Source organism: Tamandua tetradactyla, chromosome 13 (assembly GCF_023851605.1).
Source record: "Tamandua tetradactyla isolate mTamTet1 chromosome 13, mTamTet1.pri, whole genome shotgun sequence".
NCBI classification, from domain to species: domain Eukaryota; kingdom Metazoa; phylum Chordata; class Mammalia; order Pilosa; family Myrmecophagidae; genus Tamandua; species Tamandua tetradactyla.
The window spans coordinates 9,290,687-9,308,328 of record NC_135339.1 but is presented as its reverse complement, the minus strand read 5'-3'; the positions used below and the strand labels follow the sequence as shown (position 1 = coordinate 9,308,328).

The 17,642-nt window shown below is 55.6% G+C and overlaps 1 protein-coding gene across 1 annotated transcript; it reads left to right on the top strand.

The window, feature by feature from the left end:
• The first annotated feature begins 1,252 nt into the window (after positions 1–1,252).
• On the top strand, positions 1,253–17,236 carry LOC143653572 (annexin A8-like protein 1). The gene is made up of 12 exons (XM_077124697.1): positions 1,253–1,391; positions 5,354–5,444; positions 6,988–7,082; positions 8,286–8,399; positions 9,188–9,278; positions 9,969–10,048; positions 10,476–10,535; positions 10,981–11,074; positions 11,288–11,383; positions 12,938–12,996; positions 14,108–14,230; positions 16,854–17,236. Exons 1-12 carry the CDS (start codon positions 1,371–1,373, stop codon positions 16,911–16,913), a joined length of 984 nt encoding a protein of 327 aa, XP_076980812.1. The 5' UTR covers positions 1,253–1,370; the 3' UTR covers positions 16,914–17,236.
• The last annotated feature ends 406 nt before the right edge of the window (positions 17,237–17,642 follow it).

The following is a 17,642-nucleotide window of genomic DNA, read 5'->3' as shown; positions in this document are numbered from 1 at the left end:
CTTCCAACTTAAGAACAACCAGAGTAAGTCAAACCTGCTCCCATAACCAATCACTTAGAAGGTCCTGCTTCTAGTTAGCCTGCCTCTAGCCTCCCCATGCCAGTGGCTTCCAATCAGAGGACGGTAAGCAAGGGGGGACCTGGAAGCCCTCAGCCAGGAAAAAACTCTGCTCTGGGATGCAGGGTCCCCAGGGAGTGGGATTCTCGGGGCCCAAAGTCTCAGAGCAGACCCTTCACCAGGCGAAGAGGCAAGGGGTGGGCAGCGACATCTCGCTCCAGCTGCATCTCAGTGTTGTGCAAATGACACTCACCCCCGACACACACACAAAGCATCTCTCCCTCTCTCAGCATCTCAGTCCTGGGCAGGGGAACCCCACCAGCATCTCTCCCTCCGGCTGCATCTCAGGCTTGTACAGGTGACATGTTCCCACTGCCCGTGGCGACATTCACCTGTGTGCCCTGCCCTCCCTCATCTGCGGTGCAGGGAGCCCCCTGATGAAGAGCCTCTGGAACTGGCAGGTGGTCCCTAAGGCAGGGAACTTGGGCTGAAGGATGGTAGCAGCTGGTTGGACTGAGGTTGGGAGGAGGGTGCTGGAAACATTTCAGGCAGGAACCACAGGCTGGGCAAATCTCAGGGGGAAGAAAGACCCTCTTTCTGGAGCGAGATTTCTTTTCCTTGGCAACCAGTGGCCCGCGGAGGGAGGGGGAGCTCGCGGGTCAGAGAGGCATGGGTGGGGTCACAGCACTGCTGTCTCGTGAAAAGTGACCTGGGCAAACTAAATGAGGGAGTCCCCCTTTCTTACACGAAATCCATACCTACCTCTTAGGGTAAAGCAGAGATATAAGTGGAGGGGACAAAGAGGCTTCTAGACGTAATACCACCCCAGTAAATGGAAGCTGTTATTTATGTTCTTTGTACAGCTCCCCTTACGTTGTTCTTGGCACAGAAGCTGCACAGTCAATGAGATGGAATACATGGTATTGTTCTATGTTTGCGTGGATTAGGTTGGGCTGGAAGCAAATGAAATCATGGCCATGGTTTAATAAACGAGACTTTGAAAGCTTGGGAGTCAGGATTTCCAGTCTGCATGGCAGCCACAGCCCAAATGTTTTGCCAATGGAGTCATCCACAGAGCAGGCCTGGGCTGAACCTGGGTGGGGCCTGGGAGCGGCAGGAGGAATCCCAGAGCCCGACTGAGCCAGAGGGGCTGGGCAGAAGGCAGGGCGTGGGTGGGGTGGGCCCCAGGCTTGGGCCGAGGGTGGTGGCAGCTCCACCCAGCTGTAGTGTGCAGCAGAGCCAGCCGCAGAGATCCCCGTGCAGGGCTGAGCAGCGCGTCTTCACCTCCTGAGGAAGGTGCCACGAGTAACACAATGGCCTGGTGGAAAGCCTGGGTGAGTGCACAGCCAGCTGGGGTGAAGGGTTCCTGGCCAGTGTTGGCCACTCGGGAGGCAAGAGAAAGAGAGAGAAATAAATCAACATGGCAGGCAGTCCCTCCACTGGGGCTGGCTGCCTGCCACCATCCGGGGCCAAACACTGGGCAGCTTGCAGAGTGGAGGTAGACAGGAAGAAGCTGTGCCAGCTCTAGAGGCACTTATGGCTGGGAACATGAGCAGGGGAGACCCACAGGTCAAGAAACCCTGAAATGCAACAGGGCACGTGAAAGGAGTGGGAAGCTCAGAGGAGGACCCTATAGGGATCAGGCTGCTCAAAGGGGGTGCTATCATGGTTGAGCCATGTTTGTGTACGTACCTGGTGGCGTGCATCTGGGGAGAACCAGCGGAGCTGTTCCTTGCAGAGGGAACAGTATGTGCAAAGGTACAGAAGGATGAGGCATTTGGCTTTGGAAGGAAGTGACTTGAGAGTCCTGGGTGGGAGGATAAGGAAGAGGGGATGATGATGTACTTCCTAGTCAAGGGGCCAGAGTGGCCTCCAGTTTCATGTGAGTCCCAGTTACCAGCGGCAGGTACTGAGCTGCTGCTGCCTTGCTCCCAGCCTTGCCCCCTTGGGTTTTGCTCTCCGGGATGGGAGTGAGTGTATGTGATGTCCCAAAGGACGTGTGGCCCTGGCTGGTGTGTCCTTGGTAGCTCAGTGGGTCAGCGGTCGGGGTCTACCTTGAGTGGCTGTCATAGCATGTCCTTTGGGAACATAGCTGGGCCAAGGACAGGACCAGAGGGGATGAAAGAGCAGCTGGAAGGCCCAGCTGTGGGGTGTGACCCATCCGTAGTGGGCAGTCAGAACTCTGCCCACCTTTTGTGGAGACCCAACTGTGTCCCCCAGATTTTCCAGGGCAGCCCCACGGTGGGGATGTAAAGGGGAAGCAGAGGGCTGGGCAGGGCTGAGTCACCTCTTCAGCATTCAGATAATGCTGCCGCCTCCGGGACTAGCTCACCCAGAACCTTTCCCTTTTCTCTAAAACCCCAGAGTAGGAATGAGATACCTCCCCTAGGCCAGGACTTCTCAGTGGGGAGACAGGACTACCCAAGGAGCTGCTTAAACACGCTGGCACCTGAGCCCTCCCTCAGCCCTGTGGGTAGTTCAGACATGCCAAGACTTCCTAAGTGCTGGTGTGGGGCAAGGAGGACACCCCTATGGTAGTCCCTGAGGTGAGATGTCCCCACGTATCCCATTACAACCCGCCATCCTGGGGCAAGTCTTCCTCTGGCAAAGAGGTCCTGGAAAACGCCTTGTCTGGATAAGTTTGAGTCATATGTCACCAGCTTCACCAACACAGTAGGGATGTAGACAGAACTGGGCTCTGAGTCAGGCTGTGGTTTAAATCCCAGCAGCACTACTTACTAGCTGTGCAGCCATGACATGCTCTCTGAACCCAAGCTTCTTACCTGTAAAATGGTGTCATTGATACTTACCTCATGCAACTGTCAGGAGAAGGCAAGGAGTTCATGGTTGTAGCCAGAGCACCCAGCCCAGGGCCTGGCACACAGTAGGTGCTCAAATTGCTAACAGTGGCAACAGTGACTTATAGTAACTGCAACATATAGATCCACAAATGGGGGTACAATGAATGTGCACCACACAGTTGAACACAGCTGGATGAAAGTTTTCTATACTAATGGGTTTTCCACAAGGAACAATTTCTAACAATTACTGAAGCACGGTCCTCAGAAATGAGATAGGAGGATCTGTCACCAACACATTCAAGCAAAGGGTATAGAAAGTCCTTACCTCTTACTCAAAAGGAAGCTCCTTACTGACCTTGGGTGGGAATCTGCTCTGTATTTTCAGCATCTAGCCCGGGTTTTGGATGGATGGATGGGTGGATGGATGGATGGATTGGTAGATGGATAGGTAGGAGAGTAGGTGGGTAGAGGGTGGATGGATGGATGGAAGGATGAGTAGGTGGGTGGAGAGTTGGTGGACGGATGGTTAAGTGATTGGGTGGGTAGATGGGTGGGTAGATGGATGGGTGAATGGGTGGGAGGTGGATGGATAGATGGATGGATGGGAGAGTAGGTGGGTGGAAGGTGGGTAGATGGATGGGTGAACGGTTGGGTGGGTGGATGGGTGGGTGAATGGTTGGTCGGGTGGGTGGGTGGATGGACTGATGATGAACGGATGGATGGATCGGTGGGTGGGTAGATGAGAAAACTGATGGAATGGGCAGGTGATTGGGTGAGTGGGAGGCTAGATTCAAAGCCCTATCTCTAAACACTTCTCCACTCGAAGGTTGTCTGAGTCTCCCCAGAATTCAAGGCCCACGTCCTCCACCTCCATAGCATCCCTTGCCCCAAAACAGATACTTAAGAGGAAGCATCCGTTTGTTTCTGAGAAACTCTGTAGGACGTAAGTCTAACAGCCCTCAGGCAAGACAGGGACTGGAGGCTTGGAAATCCACTAGCTACCTGGGTTGTCTGGTTTATTTCACAATTTGCAGAGCTCTGATGTTCTTTCTAGACTAAACCCTCTGCCACCCCCAGAGCCTGTAGACTTGCAATGCCCTGAGCTTTCAGGATGCTCAGCTGGACCCCTGGCTCTCTAATGTCCTGCGAATACCCACTTCTCAGCAAGAGGGCAGAAGGAGCTCAAAGCCATTTCTCAGAATCTGATTCCCCAGCTGCAACTGTACCCTCCAGGCAGCTCACTCAGCTCCAGGAAGCCTTTCCTACCTGCTCACAGTTCCCACAGCTCTGGGTGAGTTTCTCCTTCCCTGCCCTCTGTGGCTGTGTGTCAGAAGGAGCTGGGTGGGGCTGCATCCACTGCCAACCCTCAGGCTACACGGGCAGGAGGGGCCCAGCCTGACCCACAGCCCACACCCAGTGCGGGGGCAGGGACTGGCAGGGCAGGTTCTGGCTCTGGCAGCTCCAGTCTACTGGCCAAAGGACCGTTCTGCAGAGGAGACATGGTTACCCCACAGCAAAGCCTGGAGCAGTGTCCCCAGGAGACTGGCAGACGCCATCTCCCAGCGTGCTCTCCCTTTCCTCATTATCAAATAGGCTCCCTACAAAACCAGTGTCCAAAGGATGTCCCCCAAGGATACTCCTCACACCCCATAACTATGCCTGACCTCTAGAAAGCCACCCCAGAGGGCACAATCCCACTGGGTCTCTGAAGCCCCTGCACTCCCACCTGGAGGTGCCCCATTCTTCTCCCTCTCGGCCACCACCCCAGGAAAACCCTCTCCCAGCCTCAGGAGCCTCATCACAAAAGAACCTCAGACCCAGCCTAGCAGGACGGGAGAACTGCAGCTCCTCAGGACGCTCCTGAGGACAGCGTGCCTGGACACATGCGTGCGGTGACCCATTCTGCTGCCAGACCAGTGAAACTACCACTGGGCTCTGAGAGGGGCCCCTTCTTACACGTGGGCCTCTCCAAGCCCCCGCTGGCCCTCTCTTCACCCTGCCCGGCCCCAGGGCTCCTCCTGCATTTTCCTTCCTCCTAATGCCAAAGGCTGGAGGCCACCAGCCTCAGCCCCCTCTTCTGGCTGCCCCCCGGGTAAGGTAGTCGCTCAGGGAAACGGCTCCAACCCCACCCCAGGACAGGCTCCAGAGCCATGTGCTGGAATTCCACTCCCTGGGGCCGGCTGGCAGGTCCAGCCTCCCCTCAACCCATGGCGGCTCATTAGCATGGGGGGGGGGTCGCAGCCCTGCCATGAAGGGTCCATATGACAGCTCAGCACAAAGCAGACAGAGGCACTCCTGCCTCAACGCACACTTGCTGGGACATCATTGTATCCAAGGGCTGAGGCCATGGGCCAGAAGGAATTCCTGGGGCGGCTCCTCTCCCGCGATGACAGGCAGAGGCGACCCCAGACAACAGACCGGGAGGCTCGCCGTCCCCGGGGCCACGCTGTCCTCCCTGCCCCTCCCTGCTGTGACAGGCCTGGGCTCTCCTGCAGGTTGAACAGGAGGGTGTCACGGTGAAGGGCAGCCCCCACTTCAACCCGGACCCTGACGCGGAGACCCTCTACAAAGCCACGGAAGGCATCGGTGAGTGGGCGTCTGAGCCTCGCGGGGGGGTGCTGTCGCCCTCTGGGTCTCCTCCCGCCCTGCTCAGGGACCTCGGCTCACAGCCCGGGGAAGGGGCTTCCAGGGGTGCAGCCAGGAAGGGTGGGGTCTCCCATCGCACGCAGGGCTGATCCCAGCCCCCAGGGAGTCACACAGGCCCTGGCATCCCCAACGGTGGTCTGCACCCCCCACCAGTGACCCCAAGACCAGAGAGAGGGAGGGCAGTTGTGTCTCCCTGCGTGCGAGCTGCCATCTGCTGTGTGTCCTTGTACACGTGACACTTGACTCTCGGGCTCAGGCGTCGTACCCATGACATGAGCCCAAGAACTCGGCACCTGAGCCTGGCTGTGAAGTTGGGAAGGACTGATGCCCATCAGAGGCTGGCTCATCACCTGGCACACTGCACACGGGAGTCTGTGGGGCCAGACCAGGTCCAGGGGCACCCAGCCATGCAGGCTCCCCTGTGGCTTCCTAGGAAATGGAGCTCGAAGGATATTAAGGAATGACGAGAAAGAAAGAGAGAGACTGAAAGAAAGAGACAGACAGACGGGACCAGAGGGTCTGATGCTTAACCTTAACAAACAGACCACTTTATTCTCAACCAGATCCTGCTTATTTACTGCAGGGTAACAAAAGGCAAACCTGCATTTCCTGAGGAAACAAAGTACTTGACTTTCTTCATACTTAATGTAACCATTTGGGGGTAAAGAACATTCTGTTCCTCCCAGACTGTTCCAAACAAAGCAAGTAACTATCTCCTCAGTTTCCTGTCGCCACCCTAAGGCCAGCTGCTCCAAACAAATTCTGCAGGTCTTGTTTTAACCCTTTGGCTCCTACATTCCCCCATGTCCCTTGCTGGCTGCCCCTCCAGTGGCTTCCTTCAGCATTCTAACGTCCTCTTGGTGCCCCGTTCGCATTTCTGTGCTCAAGCAAGGGGCTGGCCCAGAAGATCTCATGAGTCGCATGGCATGCGGTGTTCCCGCCCCAGGAGGAATGGACCCCTGGCTGGCTCTGTACGGGCATTGGGTCATTAGCAACACTCACCTTTTGTCCATCAGCATGCAAGGCAGCTTCATGCCCTCTACTTCCTGGAACATCTTTACTATCATCTACATTTCACAAGTGGGAAAACTGAGACTCAGAGAGGTGAAGCTTCTCACCCAAGGCCATGCAGGCAGGGTGTGGCTCAGTCCCATCCTTCTCCCACCATGTCCCATGGCCACCACCCACAAGGAAGGCCAAGCCAGGAGTCCCTACTTGTCCAGTTTAAAGGCCCAGGAGTAGGTGGCATGTACAGACCCCATGCTTCTCGGATTCCATCACTCCAAGGTTGGGCCTGGCCACCCCCCAATATCCCATAGGTGGGAGGTGGGGACAGAGAAAGATGACATATCTGTCCAGGTGTCTTGTCTCCACCATGAAAGTCAGTATTTGGAGCCATCCAGGAGGTGTTTCCCCACTGCCTGGCCATCCTCAGCCCCGCTCGGTGAGGGAGCTTGGGGTTCATGCTGGGTACCGCCCACAGGCACCAACGAGCAGGCCATCATTGACATCCTCACCAAGAGAAGCAACTCGCAGCGGCAGCAGATCGCTAAGTCCTTCAAGGCTCAGTTCGGCCAGGTAAAGGGAGGACTCATGATGGGGAGGGATGTGGGAGAGCAGGGGATGGGGGGTTGCTCGCTTCCCCAGACAGCCTGGCAAGGAGCTTTGTCTGGATAAGGCCCTTCCCTGGTAGCCAGCCCACTGGAAACACAGTTCTCAGCTCATCCCTCCACCACTCAGAATCTTTGTGGAAGGGCTGCCAGATTTAACAAATAAAAATAGAGGATCCCCAGTTAAATATGAATTCAGATAAATAAACATTGCATGGGACATATTTATACCACAAAATCATTCAAGATTAGGCCGGCCACGGTGGCTCGGCAGGGAAGAATGCCTGCCTGCCATGCCAGAGGACCCGGGTTCGATTCCTGGTGTCTGCCCCTGTTAAAAAAAAAAAAATCATTCAAGGTTTATCTGGAACCCAAATGCAACTAGCCATACTTTGGCAACCTTATTTATGGCTCCCCAGCCCCCTGGTCCAGCTTCTCAGCTGTCCACAGTCTGCCTTCACCTTCTTTCCAACCATCTCCCTCTCTTTCAGTGCCCCTCAGCCCCACTTGACAGGAGGCTACTTCAGCTGAAAGCATTCCTTTGGAGAGTCAGTATAGGATGGTCAGTGATAAAGTCCAATCATTCTGTTGGAGAAACTAATATGCATTTTTTACAATCTTTTGCAATGAATGCATGGTTCTCTGCATTTGTTTTTGGAGAGACTGATGTCAGAGAGGTTAAGTAAGTCTTCCAAGGATGCAGAGCTTGGAAACCAGAAGGTCAAGATTTAAATCCAGGTCTGACCAAGCCCTGTGCAGATCAGTTGGGGGTGGCACTGTAGCTCCTTGTAGAAACATGTGCCCTTAGGAGAACTCGTTTACTGAGCACACATGGACTCCATGAGGGCATTCCGTAATGAGCCAGCCAGGTGTGATGACTGCCTCAGAGCTTGCATTCTGGTGAGTGGCAGGCACCATGCTGACTATTAAGTCTTTGGTGGCACAACTACTCGTCAGCCCTCTGCACCATGGTATGAAATGGGAAGGCCATCATCCCTGTTTAACAGCTGTAGCTATTGATGCTAGAGGAAGGGACTCCAGAAAACCCAGCCAGCCCAGGGCAGAACTCGGATGAGAGTCCAGCCAGAACCCCTCAGCCCCCGCCCTTGCTGCTGCCTGCACCGAGTGGGCCCAGCCTGCAGTCCATCACCTTTCCTTGCTCCTGCATTAGGACCTCACCGAGACCTTGAAGTCGGAGCTGAGTGGCAAATTCGAGAGGCTCATCGTGGCCCTCATGTACCCGCCATACAGATACGAGGCCAAGGAAATGCATGACGCCATGAAAGTGAGAGACCAGGGATGGGGACATGTTGGGGGCATGATGGGAAGGCACGGGGTGGGTGGGACAGGTGGGCAAAGGTGACACAAGGGGAAGGAAGGGGTAGAGAATGGAGTGGATTGGAGCGGGGCAGAAATGAGTATGAAGATTTAATGGAGAGGGTTTCCAGAGCGCCCTGGCTTTGCAGGGAGCCTGGCCTTGATAGTTCTGAGCTCCTCTTGCATCCCAAGTTTTCCCTGTGCCCTTTGGACTGGCTGCTGGGCAGATCCAGGCTGAGCCCAGAGAGCTTCAGCCACCGGCCAGCCTGCCACCAAGCCCCAGGATGACCAGCCTCCCCCGGGGCGTGTCCACGTGGAGCCCAACCCCATGTTTCTCAGGACATCAGTGAGCAGGTGGAACTGGAAACCAACCTCAGCAATTCCGGGTGCAGTCACTCGATTTCCCTGGGCCTCCTGCCATTTTTTTGCACTTGGCAGCAACAATTAGGAGGGACACAACGTGTGTGGAAGACACCAGGCACTTTAATATGGCGAGGGGCTGCTTATCCTCACGTACAGAGGGGCACAATTAAGCTCAGAATAGTGGGGATGTGTCTGAGACACTCCCGGCAGCCCAGTGTCCAGACCCATCACTGTGCCTCAGTCACCCATCATGCAGAAATCCCCATGTGATCACTTGTAACCTCCCCCAGTGAGTTCATTCTTCCTAAGCCTTAGCTCTCCTGAGGAGGGAAGGGTGGGCAGGGCAGGGGAGCATGGACAGGGGCCTCCAGCATGCAGAGTGTTCTCTCACAGGGCTTAGGAACCAAAGAGGGCGTCATCATTGAAATCCTGGCCTCGCGGACCAAGAGCCAGCTTCGGGAGATAATGAAGGCATATGAGGAGGGTAGGTGGCCTGCAAAGGGGCAGTGAAGGCCTGATCTGAAAGCTCCCTTGACAGTGGCCAGAGCTGTGGCAGCCTGGCAGGGTCCAAGAGGACACATTGGAAAGAATCTTTACTGGGCTTTTCTATGCATGGTCCGGGCATCTACTGTGAGACACATCTAGATGTGCCACGTCCTGAGCCTAAAGCTGAGAAGGGTGTGACTCCTCTGGATCCCTGAGTCCCCTGCTCACTGGCTGCTGGGGGAGAGGCACACGTAGAATAACACTCTGCCGTGGAAGGTCGTGCAGTCAAGGGCCACAGGCTGGCCACTTCCTGGCTGGACACAGGTTGCTGCAGGGGCCCATGGTGATATCTACCAGGGCCTTCTCATGGTGGGGTGTAGGCCTCCAGACCAGCTCACAGGAGGGGTCAGTGGGCTGCAGGGTCACAGTGCAAAGACATGAGCCTGAGTTGGCTGCCGTTGGCCTGGTCCAGCTTTGAACTTGGTTACGGGTTCACATTGATTCCTGGGTCTGAAGGCCCAGCAGATGGTGGAGCCTCTGCCTTCCAGACACTAGAGCTCAGCGTCCTCCTTCCTGCCAAGGATTTGCCTCCTGGAGGGCATTCATCCAGAGAAGGGTTGGAAACCAGCTGGGAAGAGGAGAGGGTCCTGGGAAGGCCCTGAGTCACAAGGTCCTTACCTCCCTGCAGACTTTGGGTCCAAACTGGAGGAAGACATCCAAGCAGACACGAGTGGCTACCTGGAGAGGATTCTGGTGTGCCTCCTGCAGGTAGCATGGCCCAGCTCCGGGGGACTCCAGGGCGGGGGATCTGGCAGCTCTCGTGCTGGGTGGGGCCTGGACTCATTGCATGAATTTCAGAATAAGGGAGGGCCCTGACTGCAGAGTCCCAGGAGCACTGGAATCAGGAGGACGATGTCACGGAAGGGGGAAAGGGAAGCCCCGTCTCTGCTTGGGTCCCTTGTGGCAGGCCATGCCAGCTGCTTCACTCCCCTCGTCTCCCTGCTTCCCTGACTCTGGGGTAGCTCCTCATTTCCCATTTCATGGATGAGAAACAGAAGCTGGGAGAGGATGCCTGATGGGCTGGGTCCTGTGGCTGCACAGCCCAGAGCCCCCTGCCCTGCGAGTGCACCTGATTCCTCTGCCCCCACCTGGCCGGCTGGCCCACTGCCTTACAGAGTCCCCCACTTGTCCTCAGGGCAGCCGGGATGACGTCAGTGGCTTTGTGGACCCAGCACTGGCCCTCCAAGATGCCCAGGTGAGGCTGCGCTTCCACGGCCACCCGGCTCTCCACCCGGGACCCAGCCCCTGCCGTGGGCCTTCCTTTGACACTGGGCTGGGCCATGTCCACCCCGCAGGCCTCGTCCTCTACTGTCTCAGAAGGAGGAATGAGAGCGACAGGGGTGGGGGAGACGTGGGTGCTCCATCCTAGAGGACGGGTGCAGGGAGCTGGGGAACCAAGTCTTGGGGGACAGGAAGTGTGGGCACATCTGTAGTTCTGCCTGGTGGCCGTGCTTGGAGCAGCTCAGTACTGCAGAAGGGTGATGCTTTAGGGTACCCCTGGCCCAGGGCCATTAGAGCTCTGAGGAGATAACGCCCCAGCAGAGGGATGCGGCTGCCCATCCCCCCAGCTCTGCGGCTTGGTCGGACTCGGGTGCGGGCCCCCCTTTGCCCTCCCTCACCCGCCGGCTGTCTGTGCGCAGGATCTGTACGCCGCCGGGGAGAAGATCCAGGGAACCGACGAGATGAAATTCATCACCATCCTGACCACAAGGAGTGCCACCCACCTGATGCGGGGTACCGGGGGCCTGAGGGGAGGGGATCCCAGAAGTGGAGAGAGGGGCGGCGTCAGCCAGGGCCCTCCCTTGGGGACGGATGACCAGGGTGGAAACTGGACAAGCCGTGGAGGCGGGAGGAGGGAACAGCGCGTCTCTGGGCAGGATCTGAACCAGAATGGGGGGGAGCGTCCCATGGGGCCACCACCACCCTGAGCGAGCGGCCTCCCCGCAGTGTTTGAGGAATACGAGAAAATCGCCGACAAGAGCATCGCGGACAGTATCAAGAGTGAGACCCACGGCTCCCTGGAGGAGGCCATGCTGACCGTCGGTGAGTGAGCCGGAGCCCGGTGCACAGGCCCTGTGCCCGCACGCCGTGGCGCTGCCCCAAAGATCCAGGCCTGCGGGCTGCAGCAAGCCCTTGACCCCTGTGCACCTGCCAGGACCCGGGACTCTTTCTGCTCTTCCACCGTGACGGTCTTAAGTGTGCTGTGTCCTGCCAAGGATCGTCCTCTGTGCAGCCCATGTGGCCTGGCGCTCTGTGCAAGAGCGTGAGTGCGTGCATGTGGGAGCGTGCATGTGTGTGCAAGTGTGTGCACCATTGCACACTCCAGCATCCCCATAGTGAGTGTTCTTGATTGTGGTTGTGAAGCCCCTAAAGAAAAGCAACTTTGCAGACCTTGGCCTGGGGTGTGGGACCTGATCCCAGCCTCAGCTGCAGAGTGAAGAAATGATGATGTGATTTAAGTCCAAACCGAGCAACTGATGGTCTGAGCTGGGGAACATTGCAAGCCCATCCCAAAGTACAGCCAAGTCTTTTTCAGAAGATCCTTCCAGGACACATTTAGGGCCCAGAGCTAAGATCACAGTTAGGGGAACCATTGCAGAGGGTAAACTGAGGCTCGCGCAGACACTCCCCCCCCCGTACCAAAAGATGGTGCTGCCTTCAGGACTCCTGGCACAGGAGGCTTCTGCCTCTACCCCAGCCTGTTCCGTGCTGTGTGGAGCCAGGCATGGGTCCCAGCACTCTGTCCCTGTCCCTCTGGGATCTACTGGAACATCTGACACCCTGGCCAGCTTTGATGCTGTGATACAACCCCACTCATACTAGGGCATCTAAACATAATCCAGCTCCAGTCTCAGCCCAGGCCCCAGTTTGAACAACTCCGGCAGGGAAAGAACAGGGCACGCAGGGCGCTCTGTGCTGGGCTTGTCAGAGCCATCCTCCTGGGACATCACCCATTGCACAGATGAGGGGTGTGCAAGTCAGGGGGGTCAGGTAATCCCCCAGGTCACCCGGCTGCATCAAGGCCAGATTTGCACACAAGGGTACCTCACTCCCACCCTTCCTGCCTGGGGTCCACGACACCCCAAGCAGCACTCCTGCCAGCAACCCCAGGACCTGCACTCTGGACCCAGATGCCCTGGGTTCCATGGTCCTCCGAGCCGAGCCCCCTTATCGAGTGGGATTCAGCATGCATGGGGCCTGCTGCCATCTCTGAGGCCAACACTCAGAGGCTGGTGGCCACCATCTCTGCGAGGAGCTGAGCACTCCTGATGGAGCCGTCTCTGGGAAGGAAGGTCCTGGGCTCCAGCTGTTCACTGGCTGGCCAGAGCTGGAGGTCTCCCGACAAGCCCTGCAGCTGTGTGTTGCACCCTTCACCTGCCTCCTCTGGGCACTGGGCCTCTGCCCAACATCCCAGCCTCCTTCCTTGTCCCACCCCACCTGAGACACCTAGCCACTTGTTTTGAAACAGGCAGGGCACAACTAAATATGCCAAGCCTTACACAAGCTCGTCTCTAAGGGCAAAGACAAGGCATAAATGAATAACATACAGGCTGCCACCCATCACCTCCAGCTCAACAGAGCCTTTCTGTTTGCCAGTGAAATGCACACAGAACCTGCACGGCTACTTCGCGGAGCGGCTCTACTATGCCATGAAGGTAACTGTTCCCTTCCCTCCTCTTGCTTCTTTCTTCTGCTCCCTTTACAATCAGCCTGCATGACACTAGCTCCGAAGCCAGGAGCTCAGAGCCACCACTATCTTCAACCCTTGGGTCCTCTCTTATCCCAAACTCTGAGGCATCAGGAAGTTTCTAGTTCTCAGAGGGGCAAGTGAGTCTGGGTAAGGGAAGCTGCACCTCCAGAAGGCTGACTGAGCAGGAGCATTCTCAGGTGTGCGTTATACTGAATTTTGCAACAATCCTGCCAGATCCATGTTGCAATTGCCATCCTGGAGATGGTGAAACCAGGGCTTTGGTTTGAGGTCACACAGCTGGCAGGTGGCAGAGACTTGATCTGAGCCCCTTTGTCCTTTTCATTGCGACACTTGCCTCCTTGGGAAAGTCATCTCTGCTGCTGGACATCACAGGCAGCAACTGTAGCAAGTTCAAGTTCAGAGGGAGCTTGCCACAGAGCAGCACAGCCCCTCTGCATGTGCCAGAGAGCCTGGTGTCCAGAAGGGACACTGTGCAAAAGCAGATGTCCAAGCTGCTCATATCGGGTCCAGACCTCGGTATCTGAGCCCAAATGTGCACACAAATGGTGCAAGTTAATTCCCTGAGACAAGAGGCAGTCCCCAGCTTCTCTGATTGAGGTGGCTGACGCCATCTAAAGGAAGATCCAGGCAGAAAACCCAAGCTGCCCGGCATGCCTGGCCAGGAACTGAGAGAGGGCATGGGATTCCCTCCCCTGACGCCGGGTGTGGCCAGGCGGGTCTGGACCCACCTGATGAGAGCCTGGCCAGGCCTGCCTGTGAAATGGCCCATTAAACTGACTGTGGTGCCGTGGCTACTGTAGGAAGAAGTGTCATCCCCTGCACACTGGGGCATGTGGCTTCTGATAAAAGAAAGTGGGATGAGCTTGATGGGGTGGAGACCCTGAGCTGCTAGAGCACCTCGGGGTGTGCTTCACCCCCCGATACCTCTCCTTCACCCTGTCCTGCACACCCAGCCCCCACCCCCAGGACCCCCCAGCACCCACTAGCACAGATACACATCACAAAAGGTGGACCTCAAAAGCCAGAAGCAATCTTTGCTGCTGTCTCGTCTCCAGGGAGCAGGGACGCGGGATGGCACCCTGATCAGAAACATTGTTTCAAGGAGCGAGATTGACTTAAACCTTATCAAGGGCCAGTTCAAGAAGATGTACGGGAAGACCCTCAGCAGCATGATTGCGGTAAGCCATGGGGCCCCAGAGCCCATGTCCAGGACCCCTGGATGCTACCACCAATATCCGGAGTGACCTGTAAGCCCTGTCCCAGTTTGCATCACCCTCTAGCATTCATTGTCATGCAGGGAAGGGCAAGTAGTCAGGGCGGCCGGAGGGCAGTGGGGGTGGAGAGCATGCAGCAGCCAGGCCCCGGACACTACGGTGTGTAGCCAGAAAGCTGGCTTTACCTCGGGGTTACGGTCGCCCCTTGCACCCCTTTGAGTTCGCACCTGTCAGGTCAGTCTTACGGGGAGACCAGCACTGCTTGCCCCAGCGTGAGCCATACTAAAGCACCGGACCTTGCAGAAGGACCCACAGCTGTTGTGACAGTCCGAGTATAATACTTCGGCTGAAATTGGGCCCACCACTCAATTCCAGATTTCAGTAGCTCTGGCAGTAACGTTTTAAGGAGAGTAAATCAGATGGGCTTCAGTGGGTTCTCTAACCAGATGGCCTAACCAGATTCCATTCAGTGAAAGTTCTAGAGCCAACAAGATGCAGAGCAATTATCACACTGCTGTAACTTCAGGAGAAATAGTTCGATTGGCTTTTTTTTTTTTTTTGCTTGGGCAGACACCAGGAAACGAGCCCGGGTCTCCATGCGTGGAGAACTCTGCCTACTGAGCCACAGTAGCCCTAATTGGCTTTTAATGCAGATTAGGAGGCCTTGACAATTTTGTTAACAGAAGTCAGTGGCTGAGAAACACATCCCCAAGTCTTCATTTGTCACTAAGTGAAGTCTCAACGTCTCCTACCAACGTTTAGCATGAACTGCATTTTCTAAGAAACACACAGCTCGTGACATGTTTAAAAGGCACTGCTGCCTTAGGATGCCTGTGGGTTGGGGGCACTGGGATGGGGAAGGGCTGGGATTATTCTTTGTTTGGTTTTGGGCTTCCTGAACAAAGGGAAGCCTTTTCTTTTGTCAAGAGACTAAAGAGCTAGACACAAACCAGTCTGGCCTGTGGCTCTGTCCTGGCGCACAGCCCAAGCTGAGCCGGTGGATTCTTTCAGCCATGGTTGCCTACTCGTGGCAGTGGAGATTTCTGTTCCTTCCCAGCATTCTAGTTAGATGGAGCCACAGTCATGTCACAGAAGAACAAACTGTTGGGTGAAAATGGTCCCCGTGGGTCCATGCAGCATGGAGACCCCACGACGGAGACGGCCTTAGCAGGCCGGTTATTGCCTGATCAGTGACCAGCCCCCATCTAGGGGTCCGGGGGGCTTGCCCTGGAGATTTTTGCTTAACGTCTGTCACTTAAGAAAATCCAGTTGGAATTTATAAGTTTACCAAATACATTTTAGCATAGGTCATGCCCCATAGATGTTATCAAAGCAAGAGATGACTGACAGCGGGGACCCCAGCTCCTGCCCAGAAATGAATAGAAAATACATAAAACTTCCATTCCTAACTTTATCCCCATAAATTTGAAAAGGTAGGCAAAATAGACACTATAATATTACAAAAATTGTCTTTAAAGGAAGAAAAAGGAAAAAATGTAGAACGGGAAGGGAATGAAAGGAAAGGAAGAAACTTAAAATGTCCATGAGAAAATATCAGGTCCAAATGATTTTCCAGGCAAATTTTACAAAGCTATCAGGAACAGATAATTCCCGTCAGACATAAACTGCTTCCGAGCGTAGAAAATATGGAACCTTCTCCACAACTCTGCCCCTTACTCACTGCACGGCCTTGGAGAAACCCTGTAAAAAGTGAGTTGGACGGCACGACCAGGCTCCTTCCTTTGGCCTCTGTTTGCAGATCTTGTGAGATCTGTGTTTTTATTATATTATAGTGTCTATTTTGCCTACCACTTACCAGGGAGTCTGCACCGGTCAGGTCAGTCTCACCGGAGGGCGAAGTCTTACCGGGCAGGCCAGCTCACATGTCTCGTGTCCTCACCACATCTCAGCCAGAGGCATGTCATCGACAGCATCATTCTATAGTCCAGGAAGCCAGCCTCAGAGAGACAAAGAGACCTGCCTCGGCCACTTGGCCAGCGCCTGTCACAGCCGTGGTACAGGTCCATCTGGCCACCCACTGTCAGTCTTGCCAGGGATGGGCTGGACAGTGTTGGGCACACGTGGGGCAGCTGGCAGAGAAGGGAGACAGCTGTGTGCATTCCTCATGGAAGAGCAGAACTGTCTCTGGGATTTGTTCTCCACATCAGTTCTCCCTGCAGTTGGCAAGGGAATCAAAAGGAGATGCAAGTGTGCAAGGGTAGTTCAGTGGTGGAATTCTCACCTGCCACACGGGAGACCCGGGTTCGATTCCCAGTCCATGCACTTCGTAAAAAACAAACAAAAATTCAAGAAGTGTTGCAGCAATAACGGGCTATTCACATGGAGAGATAATGAAATGTGACCCCATCATACAGCATACAAAAAAAAAGGAGATGCAAACAAATGACCTAAAACGAAAACCAGAAGCAGGAGCCCTCGGGGTCGTGGGGTCGGGTGGGGGTGGAGGGTCACAGACCCACGGGAGCATCATCCTCATCATCATCATCATCATAACGATGATGATTGAGGGTGGCTCCAATGTCACAAGCACTGCCCCCTCTAATGCTCATGTCCCTCCTGTCCCCAGGAAGACACCAGTGGTGACTACAAGAACGCCCTGCTGACCCTGGTGGGCAGTGACCCCTGAAGCCTCGGAAGGACAGGAGCCAATGCCAAGAAGCCAAGGGCGCCAGGGCCAGCTTGGTCCCCCTTTTCTGGGGGGGAAGGGGTGGGGGGTGTCACAACCAGCCTTTCTGTCTCTATCTCCAGTTTCCAGGGTTCTCCAGCCAGTTTTTCTGACTCAGAGGAAAGGGTCACCCTGGGGTTGCCTCTACCTGTCCCCCAGGTCATTCCCAGGGATGGGCTGTTTCTTCCCACTTTAGAAAGCAGCTTCCCAAGCTCACCTGGTCACAGGGCTCACCTGGGCATACCTTACACAGGTATCCTAGCCCCGCCCCCCCCCCCCCCCCCCCCCCCATCTACTGAGTCAGGATGTCCAGAGGAGGCACCAGGCAGTGTGCGTTTTCTAACGAGCCTCTCACTGGTGGGTTTCTCATCCGGCCACCAGCGAGGAGGCTTGTGGAGGGCCCATTTGATTGAGAACTCACACCCGTGGGCACCTCACCAGGGAATTCTGAGAAAGGAACTCACAGTCCTGTGCCAGTTTGGCAGCCATAACATTCACTTTCCAGCCCCTTCTAGGAGTCTTAGGCTGTAGGTGGGAAAAAAAAGTTCTCTCACCCTCCTGGATCATGGAGTAAGCTACATGTGAATTTCCTGACCCCAGGACTCCGTGTTCAAAGATGCTCAGCCACCCCCATCGCCCCCACTCCTGGACCCAACCAGTAACTCTCCTTCCTTTCCATGGGCATAAAGT

Coding starts and splice junctions, on each gene's coding strand:
- LOC143653572 (XM_077124697.1), top strand. CDS start 1,371: ATGGCCTGGTGGAAAGCCTGG. Junction 7,083..8,285: donor TCAAGGCTCAGTTCGGCCAG/GTAAAGGGAGGA, acceptor CTCCTGCATTAG/GACCTCACCGAGACCTTGAA. Junction 11,384..12,937: donor GGAGGCCATGCTGACCGTCG/GTGAGTGAGCCG, acceptor TCTGTTTGCCAG/TGAAATGCACACAGAACCTG.